The sequence below is a fragment of the Borostomias antarcticus genome, assembly GCF_949987555.1.
Source record: "Borostomias antarcticus genome assembly, chromosome: 1".
Taxonomy (NCBI): domain Eukaryota; kingdom Metazoa; phylum Chordata; class Actinopteri; order Stomiiformes; family Stomiidae; genus Borostomias; species Borostomias antarcticus.
The window spans coordinates 26,463,073-26,484,608 of NC_140234.1; the positions used below are offsets into that span (position 1 = coordinate 26,463,073).

Below are 21,536 nucleotides of genomic sequence, written 5' to 3' on the forward strand. Positions count from 1 at the left end.
ACAGTCCCCCCACAGCCAGGAGAACACAGTCCCCACCGCCAGGAGAACACAGTCCCCCACAGCCAGGAGAACACAGTCCCCCACCGCCAGGAGAACACAGTCCCCCACAGCCAGGAGAACCTCAGCACAAAACCCCCAGTTACTCACACACCACTGCCCTCCACCACACACCCAAGAGAGAGAGAAAGAGAGAGAGAGAGACTGAGAGAAAGAGAGAGCTAGGGTTAGGAAGAGAGAGAGAGGGAGAGAGAGACTGAGAGAGAGAGAGAGAGGGAGAGAGAGACAGAGAAAGAGAGAGAGAGAGAGAGAGAGAGGGAGAGATGGAGAGAGGGAGTGAGAGGGAGAGAGAGAGGGAGAGAGAAGGAGAGGGAGAGAGAGGAAGAGAGAGAGAGAGAGGGAGAGAGGGAGAGAGGGAGAGAGAGGGAGAGAGGGAGAGAGAGAGAGGGAGAGAGGGAGAGAGAGAGAGAAATAGGGAGAGAGAGGCAGAGAGAAATAGGGAGAGAGAGATACGGAGAGAGAGAGGGAGAGAGAAGGAGAGGAAGACAGATTGGGGTAATAAATGCAGGGCGTCTGGTTGACAGGACATGAGTTAATCCAGTGGAGGCAGAGATGCCTGGTCTGGCTGTTTACTCACGAACCAGCAGGCCGGGGTAAATAAGCAGGACCCAAATCATCTTATGGAAATTGAAGTGTTCCTGTGTGTCAATGTTCTCTGTGTGTGTGTGTGTGTTGCAGTCTTGTTCCAGGCGTGTGTGTGTTCTTCTCTAGTATCCCGTGTTCTTGAGTGCTCCATGTACGGAGATAAGAACAAGAACATCATCCCTCTGTCTCCTCTCTCCTTCTCCTCCTCTCCTCTTTCTTCCTCTCCTCTCTCCTCCTCTCATCTCTCCTCTTCTCCTCTCACCTTCTCTCCTCCTCTCATCTCTCCTCCTCTCCTCTCTCCTTCTCTTCTCTCCTTCTCTCCATCCCCCCACCTTCCTTCTGGTCACCAAGCCTCCCCCCTCTCCTCCAGCCTCCCGTACTCCCCCACAACCCCGACTCAGCCTCTTTCCCAGCCTCCACTCTCTCTCCCCCAGCCTCTTCCCAAGTCTCTCCCCCAGCCTCTCCCCCAGCCTCTTCCCCAGCCTCTTCCCTAGCCTCACCCCCAGCCTCTCCTCCAGCCTCTTCCCTCTCTCTTCCCCAGCCTCTCCCCCAGCCTCACCCCCAGCCTTCCCCCAGCCTCTTCCCAAGCCCTCTCCCCCAGCCTCTCCCCTAGCCTCTCCCCCAGCCTCTTCCCCAGCCTCTTCCCCCTCTCTCTTCCCCAGCCCCTTCCCCAGCCTCTCCCCCAGCCTCCCCCCCAGCCTCTTCCCCAGCCTCTCCCCCTCTCTTCCCCAGCCTCTCCCCCAGCCTCCCCACCAGCCTCTTCCCCAGCCTCTCCCCCTCTCTTCCCCAGCCTCTTCCCCAGCCTCTTCCCCTAGCGTATTTCTCAGTGGTTCAGCTGAGAGCTGATGAAGCTCTTTTGTTACCAAACTTAATTAGTAAACCAGCCGTCAGCAGCCAGAGCCCCCCCAGCCCTGCAGGACCCACACACACACACACACACACACACACACACACACACACACACACACACTCAAGCACACACACACTCACGCACGTACACACACTCACGCGCATACACAACCACACAATCACACACGCACGCACGCACGCACACACACACACACACATGCACGTACACACACACCCACACGCATGCACACACACACTCACACACACACACACACACACATACACACACACACTCACGCACGCATGCACGCAAGCACGCACGCACGCACACATTCATGCATACACACACACACGCACACACACACTCACACACACACACACACACACACACACACACACACACACACACACACACACACACGCCAATAACACAAACAAATGCTGCCCCCGACAGCAGTTAGTCACACCAGCCCTCCAATGACCAGCTCCTCTCTCTGACCAGGCCTCCCCAGAGCATGAGGAGCTCCTCTCTCTGACCAGGCCTCCCCAGAGCATGAGGAGCGCTCCTCTCTCTGACCAGGCCTCCCCAGAGCATGAGGAGCTCCTCTCTCTGACCGGGCCTCCCCAGAGCATGAGGAGCGCTCCTCTCTCTGACCGGGCCTCCCCAGAGCATGAGGAGCTCCTCTCTCTGACCGGGCCTCCCCAGAGCATGAGGAGCGCTCCTCTCTCTGACCAGGCCTCCCCAGAGCATGAGGAGCTCCTCTCTCTGACCAGGCCTCCCCAGAGCATGAGGAGCTCCTCTCTCTGACCAGGCCTCCCCAGAGCATGAGGAGCTCCTCTCTCTGACCAGGCCTCCCCAGAGCATGAGGAGCTCCTCTCTCTGACCAGGCCTCCCCAGAGCATGAGGAGCTCCTCTCTCTGACCAGGCCTCCCCAGAGCATGAGGAGCTCCTCTCTCTGACCAGGCCTCCCCAGAGCATGAGGAGCTCCTCTCTCTGACCGAGCCTCCCCAGAGCATGAGGAGCGCGTCTGCAGAGGGGCGGGGGGGGCAGCGGGGTTAACCTGGGACCAGACCGGACCGGACCAGACCGGACCGGACCAGACCGGACCGGACCAGACCTGACCTGACCGGACCAGACCAGACCAGACCACGAGCACACATAACCAGACCAGACCAGACCAGACCGGACCGGACCGGACCAGACCAGACCAGACCACGCGCACACACAACCAGACCAGACCACGAGCACACATAACCAGACCAGACCGGACCGGACCAGACCAGACCAGACCAGACCAGACCAGACCCCACCACGCGCACGAACGTCACAGGGTACCTGCGGCAGAAGCACTCAGCCAGGGGACCAGATTATGAACAGAGAATGGCTGGTTATTAATTTTTACATATTTTTTTATTGAAAAATAAAAAATATATAAAATGACTGAGGGGGCTTAACTGGGACTCAACAGATTTGTGACGGGCTATAGCCCCTCCTAGCCCCGGGGTAGCCCTGTCCTTGCCCTCGCCTGTCTGACTACCACGTACCCGCCTGAACCCCTCGCCTGTCTGACTACCACGTACCCGCCTGAACCCCTCGCCTTGTCAATAATTACGCCTCCGGGCTTCACCCCCTTGTTGATTGTGTCCGATTTTGGGTCCTCGACTGTAACCCTAACAAAGTGTCTGTATTGTGTCTGTGTGTGTGTATTTTTGTTTGCCAGTTTGGCAGAGCAGGTTGAGTTATGTGAGTCATCAGAAACACAGGTTGGTTACTGTCATCCGCTCCCTACTTTACAGCTTGCTACTGGCACCATCTGTGATTCTCTCTCTCTCTCTCTCTCTCTCTCTCTCTGTCTCTTTTTCTCTCTCTCTCTCCCTCCTTTTCTCTCTCACTCCCCCCTCTCTTTATTTCTTTCATCTGCTCCATTAGGTTCTCTCATAACCTCAGCAAACATGATGAAAGTAGTGCAGTAAATCTGTCGTATAATGTCATCATGTACATTTGTTGAATAATACTGGTCCTCTTCTCGTCGATCTAGTGATCAGTCGAGAGTGCTGTCAACTTAGCTCAGAAATTATATTTGACTTTCTCTCTTAAATACTTTACAAAAATGGAATATATCGATCGAATCTAATTGAAAGTAACAGGTCGTAGCAGCAAATGAGGTGATACAGGTCATATAAAACAAAATGTAAAAAAGGACATTTAAAACAAAATACAGGAAAAATATAATACAGGAATAAAAGTTACAGTGCAGTGTCCAAATTTGTGTCGTCTGTATAGCTACGGTAACATATTTTGTTTTCCATAAATTGAGCTAGTGTGAGCATGTAATTGTTGAACAGAAGAGGCCCCAGAATGGAGCCTTGGGGAACTCCACAGGTCATTTTTGTCCACTCAGATTTCTAATTGCCTACAAACCCAAAGTAGTCCCTGTCCTTCAAGTAGGATTCAAACCAGTCTAGCACTGTGCCAGAAATTCCCATCCAGTTTTCCAGTCGGCCTAGTAATACTGTATGTTGTGGTCAGCCGTGTCGAATGCAACGCTGAGATCCAGTAACACTAAGACTGAGATTCTTGTTATTGGAGACCCTAACAAGAGCAGTCTCGGTGCTGTGGTGTGGTCCAAATCCTGGCTGGAAGACATCAAAACAATTATTTAGTGCCAGGCAGTTGTTCAGCTGTTGAAAAACTGCTTTTTCAATGATTTTACTTAAAAGCGGGAGGTTTGATACAGGCCTATCATTTGTGAGGTGTCTAGATTATTCTTTTTTAAGAGTGGCTTGACGACTGCAGTTTTCAGGGTTTGTGGGAACACACCTGAAAGAAGAGATGTGTTTACAATTTTTAGTAAATCAGAGGCCATGCAGTTAGATTTTTGAAAAAGCCTGTAGGCAGAATATCAAGGCAACAGGAGGAGGATTTCAGATATTGTATAATGTCCTCCAGGATTTTATGGTTGATCGGATAAAATTTTGTCATGGTATTGATTTTAAGTGGACACTGGGACAACATTGGCTGGAGACAAGGGTGAGTTGAATGGGGTCTGGGGGGTGAGGGAGGTGGATCCTCACAGGTGGGTGCCAGTGAGAGGGGAGTATAGCAGTCAAACCAACTACTTGGTAGACCACAGTCGATAAGTGTGAAAAATGTCAGGCCACGGTAAAGGAGGCAAATAGGCAGGAGCACTATGTATAGAGCCATGCCACCTGGGGCTCCTGACCGGCCTTCTCAGAACTGGGCACGGTTACGGTTGATTGGTGAGGGAGAACCTCCAACCAGAGAACAGGTGGGAACAAATCTTCTTTTCAAAAGCCAGTGGGTCAATCCGAGAGATATTCATTTTTTCATAACTCTCCCAAACGAAAAAGAGTTAGAAAACATTGTTGAGAAATGTCCTTGAGTTCCATGCTACCTGAGCCCAATCTTCAGAGTGGAAGAAATGGGAAATCGAGTCCTCTGTCAGCCTTGACAAAAAGAATATTGTCTTAAAGGAATACTTTAAGACATGTATGAATTAGTGTCTGGCAAACCCGAAATGGAACCCCCCCTGGATATTGAAGTGAAGGACCAAATAAAAATATTGGGATTGATAGAGTAACAAAGACTTCACAGAAATTAACTGGCAAAACAAAGAGATAGAAGTAAAATAAGAAGTCAATAAATGGTCGAACAGGAATACAACCTCAAGTCAAGAATAAATATAATCAAGATGTTTATTTTAAACAAGATGATGTTTTTAAGCACAGTGTTTCCCCCTACGGATTAATGTCTAAAAATGATGAATAAGGAAGTCTGTTGTTTAGTATGGCGAACAACAAGAGAGATGACTAAACGGGAACTTCTATTTAAACCGAGAATGTATTGAGGTTTGGGCTCAGTGCCAGGTGCCAGTGAGAGGGGGAGTGAGAGACTCTGGATGATAATGCAGGCCAGCCGGTCTCATCACAAATCTCCGGGCACTGGGCTCTGCCTGCCCATCCTCCCATTTCCCTGGGACATGATTTACTCTTAGGTTTTGAACCAAGAGAGTTCCAGGGAGGACTACCACTTGTAGATTTATTACCCAGTACACAGCTCTCCTGTTTTTTGGTAGTCCTGTTGGTGCTAATTAGCCTTGTATGCTCTTGTCATTCCCAGTAAGTCCATTGACTTCCACGCTCACTTCTAACTGGTTAATTTTGGTTTCCAGCACTGTAATCTTCTGCAGAAATTTGTGGAAGCCCTCTGTGGAGAAGGGGATCGTCTTGCTGCTGCGCTCACGTTGTTGTGAGGAGGTAATAAAATGTTGAAATATGGCAACAGCCTACTATATCAACAACAAATTACAGTATCTGTGATTTATAAGTATCCAGCAGCTCATAGCTCATAGTTTCTTACGGTAAAAAAGCAAGAATATCAGCAGAAAAATGCAAGCAAAGGCGAGAGCAAGCAGCAGAAACGTCTCTGTGCGAAAGCAGGAAGTTAGATAAGCTGTGGTCACTCAAAACGCCGCCCAGTCAGTGGCAAGTAGCATAGTTAGCATAGCTTACATAGTGTATCAGCGAAATAACTCTCTGGGTCTGGCGTTGAAACTACCTATTACTATATAAGTACTATGTTTACAGTGGTTTTGGTATTATTACGATTGGGCTTTCAGGTCTGCCAACACTATTAATTACAATTTACTTTTACAGGCCAATACTAAACTGTACTGATCATGTATCATAATGTATCAAGATCATGCATACAGTACAGAAAGGGCTACTAACATGTAATTATTTACAGACAATACTTAATTCTACATGCTCACTCAATCAAATATGTGTAAATGTCCAGATAAGCCAATGTTTATTGGTCTACTAACTTAACCACCTAAAGGGAAGTGCATAGGGCCGGCAATGACATTTGCCATCAGCACATACAGTAAGCCAGGTGTGACCTGACCTAGTTATTAGACAGTCACTCGACCAAACGTCAAGAGGTGGACATCACTGGATTCCTCACAGAATCTAGCTAGCCTTGCTTTGAGCAGTTTGAAGTCAATTAGTGTTGACTGCCATTCAGTTGGGACTTTGTTGGGGCTCAAGAGTGAAATACATTCTCATTCATTCTCTATATGGTGGCAGGTTCCCATATCCCATATCTCGGGTTCTGGTGGTGGTTGTTACTATGAGCCCTTTGAGGGTCTGTATGTGTTTGATTTCTCCTCGGAACCTATGGAGCGAAGTTGGCCCTCAGACTTCTTATGTCAGAGCGCGAGCCTCTGAGCACACGCCCACTCTGCGACCACTGGCAGCAGGGAGCACAACACTGGTTCCAGACCGCCTGCGCCTTTACCGAAAGGTTCAGTAGAATATGACACATACTGTACTGGATGTAACTTATCAATATTGTGTTTCATTCACCCATGCATCATCATCCTGTCGACTTGCAAGCTTTTTTAAATGTCCGACCATTTGCAGCTAAATGAAAGTATTGGATGTAGTTCTGACCGCTGGGCTACATTCGCCCTGTCACAGTTGGGCTGGATGTGTCTGAGCCATTCACACTCTTTACGTCATGAGAGCAAAATCGAAAACTCATATAAAACTTGTATGGAACTCGTATAGAACTCGTATGGAACTCGTAAAGAACTTGTATAGAACTCATATGGAACTCGTATAGAACTCATATGGAACTCTTATAACTCGTATGGAACTCGTATGGAACTCGTATGGAACTTGTATGGAACTCGTATGGAACTCATATGGAACACATATTGAACTCATATGGAACTCATATACCCCTTTTCGACCAAGCCATTTCGAGGGCCGGTTCGGAGCCGGTGCCGAATCGTGAACCAGTTCTTCCTGTTTCGACACATAAGAACCTAGTTCAATGCTCCGAAAGGCCCTAGTATTTTGCTGGTCTTGAACGGAGCTGCTTATGCATGGATGTATTAGAATTTATCAACAAATATGGTGGCCGTTGAGGCGACAGTAATTTGGCAACCTAGCTTAATGGTTTGCAGACATTGTAGCTAAATCTGTCGATGGAATTCATATTATTTTTTTTGCAGATATCTTAGTTACATCACGATTGAACTAGCTATCAGTATTTTTTTTTATTATATGTGTGGTAATTATTCAGTTTGACAAATTTACGATGTAGCTATTCTAGCTAGCTAACTAGCATTAGCCAAAGTTGGCAGCTGCTGGTCAGTGATGAGAGACAGAAATCCAGCCCGGCTGATAACCCTCCGTCGCAGGAGGGGAGGGTGCATCAGTCGGCTGTGATCCTTGACAGTACCAGCCTACGTTATGTCTGAATACAATCCAACGGCTATTTCCCAAGAAAGAATCCCTCCAGTGCACAAGAAACTCCCCCAAAGATAATAATGAGAAACACAAGCTGGCAAGTGATACAGAACTGATATAGAACTCATAAGGAACTCATATCGATGTCATGTTCTTGAAACTGGATACACATGAAAACAGAGCAACTATGAAAAATGGGCACTATTTAAAGTTTCAAGAGGACTATTTTGATTTCAAGTATCAAACTCTAAAATGCTTTATGTCGTCTGCATTGAGTCGATACTGTATATGCTGTCAGACTGAGACAGATAGCGAACACAATGTTTTGTGAAATTGCCTTTAGATTGCACAGCTCAACAAGGGAGTCAGCTGGTCATTCCTCACGCGGTATCACTCCTCAGATCACTGTCCGCCTCACTTCACACCTGTATTACTGGCACTTCAGTTAAAAGGCAACAGGCTATCTGAGCATCCCTAGCTCCAGCCCTCCAGCCCCAGCCCTCCAGCCTCAGTCCTCCAGCCTCAGTCATCCAGCCTCAGTCCTCCAGCCTCAGTCCCCCAGCCCCAGTCCTCTAGCCTCAGCTCCAGCCTCAGTCCCCCAGCCTCAGTCCTCCAGCTCCAGTCCTCTAGCCTCAGCTCCAGCCTCAGTCCTCCAGCCCCAGCCATCTAGCCTCAGCTCAAGCCTCAGTCCTCCAGCCTCAGCTCATGTCTGGTCATAATGTAACAGGGTAGCTTTGTGTTCAGAGAGCAGGAGGAAACAGTGTAGACATATGAAAGATGGATGCCAGTGAAATTCAATTTGTGCAGTGCTGGCTCCTGTCCCCCGGGAGGAGATGGCACAGGGGGGGCCGAGGAGAGGAGAGGGGGAGGAGGAGGGGAATTCAGAACCAATGGCAGTCAGACAATTTTATAGGGGTGGCCAGGCTGAGACCATTACTCACATTTGGGTAGCACAGAAACTGATGCCTTGTTAGTTTTTCTTTCTGCATGGCAAATCACTGTAAGCCAAATAGTCTATTTTTTGGGTCACTCTTTATTTTGCTTATGCAGCAACAGTGACTGCCATGTAGAAGTACACTATGAGTAATCATTGGATAGCTTATAATCAGTCATATTGTCCTGTAAATACTACTTTAAATATATGTTAATGTCATTGAAATAGCTGAATGCCCTTAATAGGCAGCATTCATACCATTAATTGTTTATAGGAATGCGTTCATCCGGCCGTTCCAACGTTGAGTTCAACGTTGGGTAGTCCTGTAAATTGTTTATTCCTTCAGCCTGCAGCATTGAGTAGCCTAGCTCATGCTGAAGAAGCACATGGACAGTAATAATACCATGTGACTGTAATAACACCATGTGACTGTAATAACACCATGTGACTGTAATAACACCATGTGACAGTAATAATACCATGTGACTGTAATAACACCATGTGACAGTAATAACACCATGTGACTGTAATAACACCATGTGACTGTAATAACACCATGTGACTGTAATAACACCATGTGACTGTAATAACACCATGTGACTGTAATAACACCATGTGACAGTAATAACACCATGTGACAGTAATAACACCATGTAACAGTAATAACACCATGTGACAGTAATAACACCATGTGACAGTAATAACACCATGTGACTGTAATAACACCATGTGACAGTAATAACACCATGTGACAGTAATAACACCATGTGACAGTAATAACACCATGTGACAGTAATAACACCATGTGACAGTAATAACACCATGTGACAGTAATAACACCATGTGACAGTAATAACACCATGTGCCTTCTGGTAACGCAATGGACCATTTGTTTCCTATTGTAAGTGTAGTGATCCCCACCAGGGCTGGACTGTGTAGTGATCCCCACCAGGGCTGGACTGTGTAGTGATCCCCACCAGGGCTGGACTGTGTAGTGATCCTCACCAGGGCTGGACTGTGTAGTGATCCCCACCAGGGCTGGACTGTGTAGTGATCCCCACCAGGGCTGGACTGTGTAGTGATCCCCACCAGGGCTGGACTGTGTAGTGATCCCCACCAGGGCTGGACTGTGTAGTGATCCTCACCAGGGCTGGACTGTGTAGTGATCCCCACCAGGGCTGGACTGTGTAGTGATCCCCACCAGGGCTGGACTGTGTAGTGATCCCCACCAGGGCTGGACTGACATTATATTATACCGCCAGGTGGCCGGTGGGCCGGTCTAGTTCGGGCCGGTAGGCTAAAAAAAAAAAAAAAAAACAGCCCCCCAAAAATGGACAGCGGCCCATTGGTTCATTTTCTATACTGACACTGGACTGGCCCAATCAAATGCTTAAGACCAACCCCCCTCCCTCTGGTAGGCTCAACCCTGACCCCTCCGGCCCTCCCCCTGGCCTGATGGTCCACGACATCCCAATGTCAAAATCGTGAGTCGTGACGAGGCAAAATGGATAGAAAGCGCAAAGGGGGTGCCCAGAAAATCCAGGAAAAGAAATTGAAAAAGTTGGCAGAGAATGCCTCGAAATGTGTCAAAATTACGGATATGTTCTCTGGAACGACTGTGGGGGCTGGGGGTCCTGCAGAAATGCTACCGGCTGCAAGCACTACTGCTGATTTTATTTATTTATTTAATAGTTTAAAATTCAGAGACAGTGCACATTAAGGAACATTTCTGTAAACATGCTGGTTTAGCCAAATTGGCTAATTTCCAACCATAGTCTCTGGGGCAGATGGTATGAGCACTACAATGATTAAAATACATTAAAATACATTATATGGAAGCGCTTTATAGTAACCATCCGTAATAAGCGTTAATTAATAGGTAATAAGGACCTTATAAGTCCTTATAAGATGCTTATAAGACATCGTGTTAATAAGACTATATTAATGTTTAATAGCATAATACACATGCTTATTGATAGATTATAAGTGTTAGTTAATAGGTAATAAGGACCTTATAAATCATTATAACATGCTCATAAGACATTATTATGCATAAATAAGACTATACAATTGTTTAATAATAGCATAATAAACATGTTTATTGTTAGATTATAAGACATTTATAAGCACTTAAGAAGCTTGTTAACTGTTTATAGACTGCTATTATGCACTTATTATGCATTTATTAGCAGTTAATTATGCACTCATTATGCAATTTTGCAGTAGTGGATCTAAAGCGAGACAATGCATTATTAAGGTTAATAAATCCTTTATTATGCACTTATTAACAGTTTGTTTCACGCAGCTCCCCCAAAAGAGCTCTTTGTGTGTTTTTGTGTTTGACTACTAAAATATTGCTTTAGTATGTAATGTTTTATTCACATTGTATCAACCTTGACCACATGTAGTGCTCATTCCAGATGGGGGAGCGGTTGACTGGGGGCGGTTGTGCTCTTAAAATGTGTCCATATGGGAACAATGGCCGTAGAGAAATGGTTACACAAAAAAGTTGTGCCTGAAAAGTGCTGTTGTGTGGGGTGGCCAGAGGGGTGGGCAAACTTTAGTCTGTGGTGGCCATGGCAACCCCGGGTTGCCCCTTGGCTCCGCCCCTGGGTAGAATAGGTGTGGGGCGATCTGACGGATCTCCATGGAGAGGGATGAGGATGCTATTGATATGGAGGGTCGAAGGAGAGAATTCAGAGAATGAGAAGCATCTGTGAGAGAAAAGGATGGACAAAGTGCCCCCTCTCTCTGCCTCCCTACCTCCCCCTCTCTCCCTCTCCCAATTCAATTCAATTCAATATGCTTTATTGGCATGAATGTCAGGTGGACAATATTGCCAAAGTGTCAAGAAAAATACAATTCAATAATAACAACAATGTAGCCACCATTAGTCTCTCTCTCTCTCTCTCTCTCTCTCTCCCCCCCCCCTCTCTCTCTCTCTCCCTCCCCACCTCTCTCTCTCTCCCTCTCTCTCTACCATATAGAATGTGGGTGGACTGTAACTGTTATATATAACCAAACTGAAACACCTGAAGCATGCGTGTCAAAATATGCTCTGGATGTCAGTAAGAATGTCTTACAGTAAGGGTTATTTGACATACAGTGTGTGTATGGCTTTGAATATGCATGTGGTGTGTGTGCTTGTGTTTGTGTATGAACAGTATGTTCCTCTGTGTGTGTGTGTGGGCATAGTGCCATCTCATTTGGCCTCATCTTCCCCATCTGTGCCAAGGCTTTCAGCATCTTCCATCCCCGCCATCACAACAGCATGTGGGATGTGTTGGAGAATGAAACAAACAAACACGCCCCTTCCCCCAGGCCCTGCTTCTAACACCATGCCTTGTCTCTCCTCATTAGCTGACAGGCAGAGAGAGGCGAGAATATATCCCTCTGGTTACCACCCCCTTACAGCTCAGAGCATGATCCTTCTGGTTGGACGGATGTGTGTGTGTTGCTTGTTCTCCAAAGTTCCCACTTCCACTGCTTGTCAAGTACAAGACTCTACCACGTTCTACTTTCATTACTTTACTACCACGTTCTACTTTCATCACTTTACTACCAAGTTCTACTTTAATTACTCTACTACCACATTCTACTTTCATTACTTTACTACCACATTCTACTTTAATTACTTTACTACCACTTTCTACTTTCATCACTTTACTACCACGTTCTACTTTAATTACTCTATTACCACGTTCTACTTTCATTACTTTACTACCACGTTCTACTTTCATTACTTTACTACCACGTTCTACTTTAATTGCTCTACTACCACGTTCTACTTTCATTACTTTACTACCACGTTCTACTTTCATTACTTTACTACCACGTTCTTCTTTCATTACTTTACTACCACATTCTACTTTCATTACTTTACTACCAAGTTCTACTTTCATTACTTTACTACCACGTTCTACTTTCATTACTTTACTACCACGTTCTACTTTCATTACTTTACTACCACGTTCTACTTTCATTGCTTTACTACCACGTTCTACTTTCATTACTTTACTACCACGTTCTACTTTCATTACTTTACTACCACGTTCTACTTTCATTACTTTACTACCACGTTCTACTTTCACTACTTTACCACCACATTCTACTTTCATTACTTTACTACCACGTTCTACTTTCATTGCTTTACTACCACGTTCTACTTTCATTACTTTACTACCACGTTCTACTTTCATTACTTTACTACCAAGTTCTACTTTCATTACTTTACTACCACGTTCTACTTTCATTGCTTTACTACCACGTTCTACTTTCATTACTTTACTACCACGTTCTACTTTAATTACTTTACTAGCACGTTCTACTTTAATTACTTTACTACCACATTCTACTTTAATTACTTTACCACCACGTTCTACTTTAATTATTTTACTACCACATTCTACTTTAATTACTTTACTACCATGTTCTACTTTAATTACTTAACTACCACGTTCTACTTTACTTATTTTACTACCACATTCTACTTTAATTACTTTACTACCACATTCTACTTTAATTACTTTACTACCACATTCTACTTTAATTACTTTACTACCACGTTCTACTTTAATTACTTTACTACCACGTTCTACTTTAATTAATCTCAGTAGGTTTTACTCTCACAGAAGGTCTGGGGGGAGAGAGAGAAGTAGTTATATTCAGATCAGTGTTTCCCCTAGGATGTTTTTCGGGGGGGTGGTAGGTCTCCTGAGACTAGTGTTGTCTCGGGGCAAACATGTCACAGATACATGGTGTCAACAGTGTTGTCATAGACACGCACAGAAAGGCGTATTTTCTTTACATTTCTCTATATTGAGCTGAAATTAAACAAGTGCACATAACGTTGGTAAATAAATAGTAACAATATGTATTTACAACACACATACATTACGAGAAGAAAAAAAAAATGTCTGCAGAAAATGTGTGTGAATGCTTAACAGCTGAAAAGAAATCGCAAAAGTATTGCTGAAAATGCATGTAATCCTAAATGGGAAAAATGTGAACTAACTTGAATGCAACACCATTTTGTCAAAGCACATAGCTTAGCTAAAGTTAGCCTACATAGTTACTCGCATCAGAAGACATAGACTAAACTGGTTACATTACTTATGTAGCTAGCTACAGCAACAGAACATTTTTTCATCTAATCATCTCTCACTCCAGGTCAAAAAACACTCCACAAGCTGTGATGCTAATTTTCGCTATGTTAAACTTCATTGACTTATGCTAAGAATGTTAGCGATCCAAAAGCCCACTATTTTTGACCTTTTGGCTCTTTCAGGAGGGGCAGGATGTCCCGTTGGGGGGCGGGCAATGCTAGGGGAAAGACTGTTTTCAGATATTCATAGTTCGATTCCATCTAATGCCAAAGAGCATGTTGACAATCTGAAACCAAGACAGCGGGATCATTATTCTCTTACTGAATGTCACACTGGAGCTGTTAAAGGTGAACAGCCTCCGTATGTACCAGGCAACGTGACATTTACACAAGGAGCAGAGGAGCAGAGAGACATTTCACCACCTGCTACACGTGTCTAATATGGTAGGGTACATTATAATGTGATGTTTCTATTATTCCAGGCACGGGTCAATATATTTTCACTAATTGGTTTGGCTGATCTGGATTGGCCCTTGGACTGCATGTTGCATTGCATTAGAAGGGTGGGCTGGCTGTAGCTCAGGAGGTAGAGCGGGTCGTCCAATCACCATAAGGTCCTGCTCCTCCTGTCCAAATGTCGAAGTGTCACTGGGCAAGACACTGAACCCCAAATTGCTCCCAATGAGCAGACTAGCACATTGCATAGCAGTGGCCACCATTGGTGTGTGAATGTATGTGTGTGTGTGTGTGTGTGTGTGTGTGTGTGTGTGTGTGTGTGTGTGTGAATGGGTGAATGAGAGGCCATTGTAAAGCACTTTGGATAAACGTGCTATATAAGTGGTCCATTTACCGTTTACCATTCATAGAAGGGGTGTTACTTTATACCAATGCTTGAGTGTATGTGAAAGATAAAACACATTGGAGACATAATCACTGGGTATAAGACCTCTCGTTAACAAAACGATTGCCTAGAAGTCATAATTAATGATATATACTGGAATCTGGGTTTTGTCATTTTATTTGGGAGTAAGTTTGTTTATAGAGTGATTAGTAACATTAAGATACTAGATATGCAGGGTTGTCATACCAAAATATAAACTAGAGACATGTAACAAGACAAAAATACCTAGTTAGACCGCTGTCAACTGACCGTAAGGGTTAGGGTTAGGGTTTAGGGTGTATTTTCATGAGGCCTGTAGGGGGCGACGCAGCACTACCAAACCAGTAAACACAGATGAGAATGAAGCGAAATGGCAGAATGCAAGACGCAGTTCAGTCAAAAACAATCTGAAAGTCTATTTTCGTGCTTTCTTTCACTGTTGATTGTGTATGGGTGCGCCAGGCTTACTCTGGCATATAGGAGAAAACGCCACTGTTCATCACAGAAGGGCTCTCGTTCAAATTGAACCACTCAAAGAAAACATGTTCACCATGACCTTTCGTTGTAGAATGCTATTATGTGGGTAGGGGAATGCCTTTAGGGCTTTGTGTTTGAAAAATGTGTGTGTGTGTGTGTGTGTGTGTGTGTGTGTGTGTGTGTGTGTATGTGTGTATGTGTGTGTGAGTGTGTGTGTGTGTGTGTGTAAGTGTGTGTGTGTGGGGGGGGGTCTACGGTATTGTTATTACCTGCGCCCAAGCCACAGCACAGTTCATGTTTTTGGTGCCGTGTGTGCGTGTGTGCGTGCCTGAATCACAGACCAGATCCACAAATGAAAACAAAACCTATAACGAAGCCAGCTGTGTGGGGGCGCTAGAGACGCGGGGTTTGGACAGGGGTGTGCGGGGGGAGAGCCCAGAGTTCACCGCTCTGGCCCTGCTGGCTTTGACCCGAGGGGGGTCATTTGGGCCAATTTAGAACCCACTAAATGTTGGCGCAGACAGAGCCATAACATGCATTCAGGGGCGGAGGTCTGTGCCCTCTGCGCACCATTTCCAGTCATGTCTTCCTCTGAGCCCACTCTCTCACCAGTTCCACACACACACACACACACACACACACACACACACACACACACACACACACACACTCACACAGACACAGACACACACACACACACACAAACAGACACACACACATACACACACACACACACACTATCAATGCTATCCCTTTCTCAGAGGATCGTCCACAAGGATAAAAGCTTGTTCTCTGTTCAGGCGAAGCCATCAGAAGGCTTAGCCAGAGAAAACCAGCCTTCTGCTGTCCTACTAAACAATAGAACACAGACAGACACAGAGCTGAACCCCCCCCCCCCCCCCCCCCCCCCAGCCCCGCCCCGTTGACCCAATCAGATTCCAGAGTCCAGAAGCCCTTTTAACTCTGCTCATTAAAGTGGGACGAAGTCTTTCTGAATGTGGAAGCGATTTGTTACCAATTTGCAAATCTAATGGGGTTTAGTACAATTAGTATAATTGACATCAGCGTGGCGATGGTGTGAACTGGTAATTGGTGCCATCTGGTGATGGGATGCAGGTGGGAGACTGTGTGTGAGGCGAAGATGATGATGATGGTGATGATGATGATGATGAAGCCATGGTGGATTCTCATCCTTTCTATGGTCTCGGAGGAGAGGAGACACACCAACACCATTGTGTTGTGCTCGACTGGCTCGAATATGGCTCCACTTTTCTCTCACACACACACACACACACACACACACACACACACACACACACACACACACACACACACACACACACACACACAGAGTGCAGTCCTAGAGCCGGAGAGTGCAGTAGCCAGGAGGAGGTGCGTACCTGCCTGAGGCCATCCGGGCCGTGCTGCATGATCCTGAGCGCGTAGTTGGAGCGCTGCCCTCTACTGTTGAACTCAATGTGTCCCGTCAGACCCTCCAGCTCCACCTGTCCAGGGAGAGGGCTCAGCGTGACCACGTCTGCCTCAGAGATCACTCTCACCTCCTCTCTCTAGCTCGCAATCACACACGCCCTCCATCATAAATCATTGATTATTGATTAAAAACATGTTTTATTAAATTCTTTATTAATCAAGTTAATTCTGCTAAACTGAGAGGTGACAGCTAATTAATAAAATCTTGTCAGGCTGTAATATTAGGATATGTGGACCTGAGCAGGGCTGACTTTTGTGTGTTCAGAATGGCGTCTCAGAGAAGTCTGTCGAACAGCAGGCCACCGCCATGGTGACTGAGAGAGGAAACGCTGTTTCCATGTATTGCAATGTTTCAGTACATGTTCCAGAACATTATTATCCCAGGACTGACTAACATGACTTGCAGCGTCATTCCCCTCCCGGCCAGCGGGGGCGCTCCTCTCACCATACGCAGGTAGTTCATGAGGCTGGTTCCGTGCTCCCAGATCTTGGAGGACTTGCAGGACAGCTGCGTGGCGCCCACGTTCTGACTCCTGTTCAGCTCCTGGACCGCCGCCGCCACGGCGTGCACTGAGTCAAACAGCAATGCCGAGGACAGCTGTGCAGACACACACACACACACACACACACACAGACACACACACACACACACACACACTGAGTCAAACAGCAACGCCGAGGACAGCTGCACACACACACACACAGTCAAACAGCAACGCCGAGGACAGCTGCACACACACACACACACACACACACTGAGTCAAACAGCAACGCCGAGGACAGCTGCACACGCACGCACACACACACACGCACGCACACACACTGAGTCAAACACACACTGAGTCAAACAGCAATGCCGAGATGTTTCTCGGGCATGAACGGAGGCGAACTCAAACTCGCATTAGCAGCAAAACAGCTAGAGGAATCATCGTAATTTTAGCTAACTGCTTTAGCCACCGATAGCTGCTGTCTTGTTCTTCACGTCTTCTCCTTCGGTAAAAAATGACAGCGTTGCATTGTGGTACATCGTATGTTCACTAGAAATCAATGTGAATTGGGGGTATTTTGTAGTGGACTATATAGTGATTGAAATTAACTGTTGAGAATTCGAACACTGCAAAAAAAATGGCGGACACACTATATAGTGCACTATATAGGGAATAGGGAATGGTTTCGAACACAGCTATACTGTTGGATAATGTTGTCATTGTATTTAAATATGTAAAATGTATGAATGAGATTTTATTGTTAATTTTTTTTTTTTGCGATCAATTTTTTATTGACACCATTCTTCAACACATTAAACACAAGTAAACACAACACTTATCAGGTGGTGTACAAAAAAGGAACAGAGCCCAACCCCTCGCCCACCGCCCTCCCACAAGCCTCCCACAGTGCACAGAACATACACAATACATACAGTCCCCAACTCAACCCCCCCCTCCACCCTCTGTGGTCTCAAAAAAAAAGGAATTTGTATTTTTATTAAATAAAATAATAACACACACACACACACCTCATCCTTGCCTAATCACTGTCTACTGCCAGATGATCTAGCTGCTGTGATGTTGAAGTCATCATGTTAGTAATTTATGCCACTGTAGCTCTCCACAGGCTAACAGTTTTGAGTTTTGCTTTGTTAACTCTTGCTGTGGAAAGCTGAAGCATCACTATATCCAGAAAGAGTGCCAGCCACTGCCGTATAGAAAGAGAATGATTAGGGACCCAACGCTGGGCTATCATCTTCTTAGTTGCTGTCGAACCAGCTAGCCTTTCAATCAAGTTCATCTTAGAATCATCATTCAGTAACAAGACAACCGGGTCCAGGGAATTGGACAACCTATCATGTCAGAAATTATCGATGTTGTTTTATGCCAAAACGCATGCACTCCTTCACACTCCCATACCATATGCAAGAAGGTCCCAGTTTGTTCAGGTTGGCAGAAGGTACAGAAGGGATGGGGAGTGACTTTAGTAATGTACAGTGTAGTCAATGTAGGGGGTGGGGATAAGGGTAATGATGTAGGGGGTGGGGGTAAGACAGGCTAGAGGGTAATGATGTAGGGCTTGGGGTAAGACAGGCTAGAGGGTAATGATGTAGGGCTGGGGGTAAGACAGGCTAGAGGGTAATGATGTAGGGGTGGGGGTAAGACAGGCTAGAGGGTAATGATGTAGGGGTGGGGGTAAGACAGGCTAGAGGGTAATGATGTAGGGGTGGGGGTAAGACAGGCTAGAGGGTAATGATGTAGGGGGTGGGGGTAAGACAGGCTAGAGGGTAATGATGTAGGGGTGGGGGTAAGACAGGCTAGAGGGTAATGATGTAGGGCTGGTGGTAAGACAGGCTAGAGGGTAATGATGTAGGGGTGGGGGTAAGACAGGCTAGAGGGTAATGATGTAGGGGTGGGGGTAAGACAGGCTAGAGGGTAATGATATAGGGGGTGGGGGTAAGACAGGCTAGAGGGTAATGATGTAGGGGGTGGGGGTAAGACAGGCTAGAGGGTAATGATATAGGGGGTGGGGGTAAGACAGGCTAGAGGGTAATGATGTAGGGGGTGGGGGTAAGACAGGCTAGAGGGTAATGATGTAGGGGGTGGGGGTAAGACAGGCTAGAGGGTAATGATGTAGGGGGTGGGGGTAAGACAGGCTAGAGGGTAATGATGTAGGGGTGGGGGTAAGACAGGCTAGAGGGTAATGATGTAGGGGTGGGGGTAAGACAGGCTAGAGGGTAATGATGTAGGGGGTGGGGGTAAGACAGGCTAGAGGGTAATGATGTAGGGGGTGGGGGTAAGACAGGCTAGAGGGTAATGATGTAGGGGTGGGGGTAAGACAGGCTAGAGGGTAATGATGTAGGGGGTGGGGGTAAGACAGGCTAGAGGGTAATGATGTAGGGGGTGGGGGTAAGACAGGCTAGAGGGTAATGATGTAGGGGTAGGGGTAAGACAGGCTAGAGGGTAATGATGTAGGGCTGGTGGTAAGACAGGCTAGAGGGTAATGATGTAGGGGGTGGGGATAAGACAGGCTAGAGGGTAATGATGTAGGGCTGGGGGTAAGACAGGCTAGAGGGTAATGATGTAGGGCTGGTGGTAAGACAGGCTAGAGGGTAATGATGTAGGGGTGGGGGTAAGACAGGCTAGAGGGTAATGATGTAGGGGTGGGGGTAAGACAGGCTAGAGGGTAATGATATAGGGGGTGGGGGTAAGACAGGCTAGAGGGTAATGATGTAGGGGTGGGGGTAAGACAGGCTAGAGGGTAATGATGTAGGGGGTGGGGGTAAGACAGGCTAGAGGGTAATGATGTAGGGGGTGGGGGTAAGACAGGCTAGAGGGTAATGATGTAGGGGGGGGGGGTAAGACAGGCTAGAGGGTAATGATGTAGGGGGTGGGGGTAAGACAGGCTAGAGGGTAATGATGTAGGGGTGGGGGTAAGACAGGCTAGAGGGTAATGATGTAGGGGGTGGGGGTAAGACAGGCTAGAGGGTAATGATGTAGGGGGTGGGGGTAAGACAGGCTAGAGGGTAATGATGTAGGGGGGGGGGGTAAGACAGGCTAGAGGGTAATGATGTACACGGTTTGTTAAGTCCACACTAAACACATTTTACAGTCATTACTACTCGGATGTGTCCCTGGAGAGGCTGCAGAGAAGAAGGAGCAGCTTGGGAAACAATAGTTCTAGAGTGATTGCTACCATCTGAGATGCACACTGATGAGGATGTGGAGGGGAGAGAAGGGAGGAGGATGAGAGGATAGGAATGGAATGGAGAGGAGAAGAGAGCAGAGGAGAAGAGAAGAGAGGACTGCCTGTTCTAATTCTTGGGCCACCTGACGGTATAATGTTAGGCCTGTCTCCTGGTCACATCTGTATTCTTCTCTCTGAAGCCGATCCCCTGTGCCTGTCTGTGTCTGTCGTGGCTCTCCTAGTCCCCTGATCTCTGTTCAGGGTTAATGACCCTCTCCTAGTCCCCTGATCTCTGTTCAGGGTTAAGGACCCCCTCCTAGCCCCTGATCTCTGGTCAGGGTTAATGACCCCCTCCTAGCCCCTGATCTCTGTTCAGGGTTAATGACCCCCTCCTAGTCCCCTGATCTCTGTTCAGGGTTAAGGACCCTCCTAGTCCCCTGATCTATGTTCAGGGTTAAGGACCCTCTCCTAGTCCCCTGATCTCTGTTCAGGGTTAAGGACCCTCTCCTAGTCCCCTGATCTCTGTTCAGGGTTAATGACCCCCTCCTAGTCCCCTGATCTCTGTTCAGGGTTAAGGACCCTCCTAGTCCCCTTATCTCTGGTCAGGGTTAAGGACCCTCCTAGTCCCCTGATCTCTGGTCAGGGTTAAGGACCCTCCTAGTCCCCTTAGCTCTGGTCAGGGTTAAGGACCCTCCTAGTCCCCTTAACTACAGGCTCAGATCTGTTGTTGTCTTTCCATGACGCCACAAAACATTGATTGATTAATTAAAAATAACTCACTAATTAAAAAGGAAAAGAAGCAACAAGAAAAACACATCTGGTGTCTGCTTACAGAAGCGATTCATTTCCTCTAGGGCTTCATTAAGAACAAGGAATTAAATTAATGAACGACTGCCAGCTTCTATATGAAGTCTGGGGAAAAAAAAACATCAAGCCCCTTTACGCTGATACCCTCCTGTTTAAACAAGAGAGGAAGTGGGTTATGAATAGCAGTGCTAGGAAGATTGATCCACTTGCCATTCCCAACCCCTGGCCAGTTCTGAATACGACTAGCTAATCAGGAAGGCCATGGGGGGCAGGTGGGGCCGTGTGGAGGTCTGGGAGGGGCGGAGCTGCTCTAACGGGCTATGAGATCATGAGCAGGCTCAGATGACGGAGCCACATCTGGAGGTCATGAGCAGAGGAGGTAGAACTGCTGGAGGAAA

The 21,536-nt window shown here is 46.6% G+C and overlaps 1 protein-coding gene across 1 annotated transcript in view; it reads right to left on the bottom strand.

The window, feature by feature from the left end:
• Positions 1-21,536, bottom strand: part of grik4 (glutamate receptor, ionotropic, kainate 4) — a gene marked incomplete at both ends in the record, with an annotated part of 186,394 nt that overhangs the window by 32,806 nt on the left and 132,052 nt on the right. Inside the window, 2 exons of the mRNA XM_084441735.1 lie at positions 16,566-16,670; positions 17,102-17,254. Of these exons, the coding sequence (XP_084297861.1) occupies positions 16,566-16,670; positions 17,102-17,254 (258 nt within the window). The remainder of the gene's footprint in view (positions 1-16,565; positions 16,671-17,101; positions 17,255-21,536) is intronic.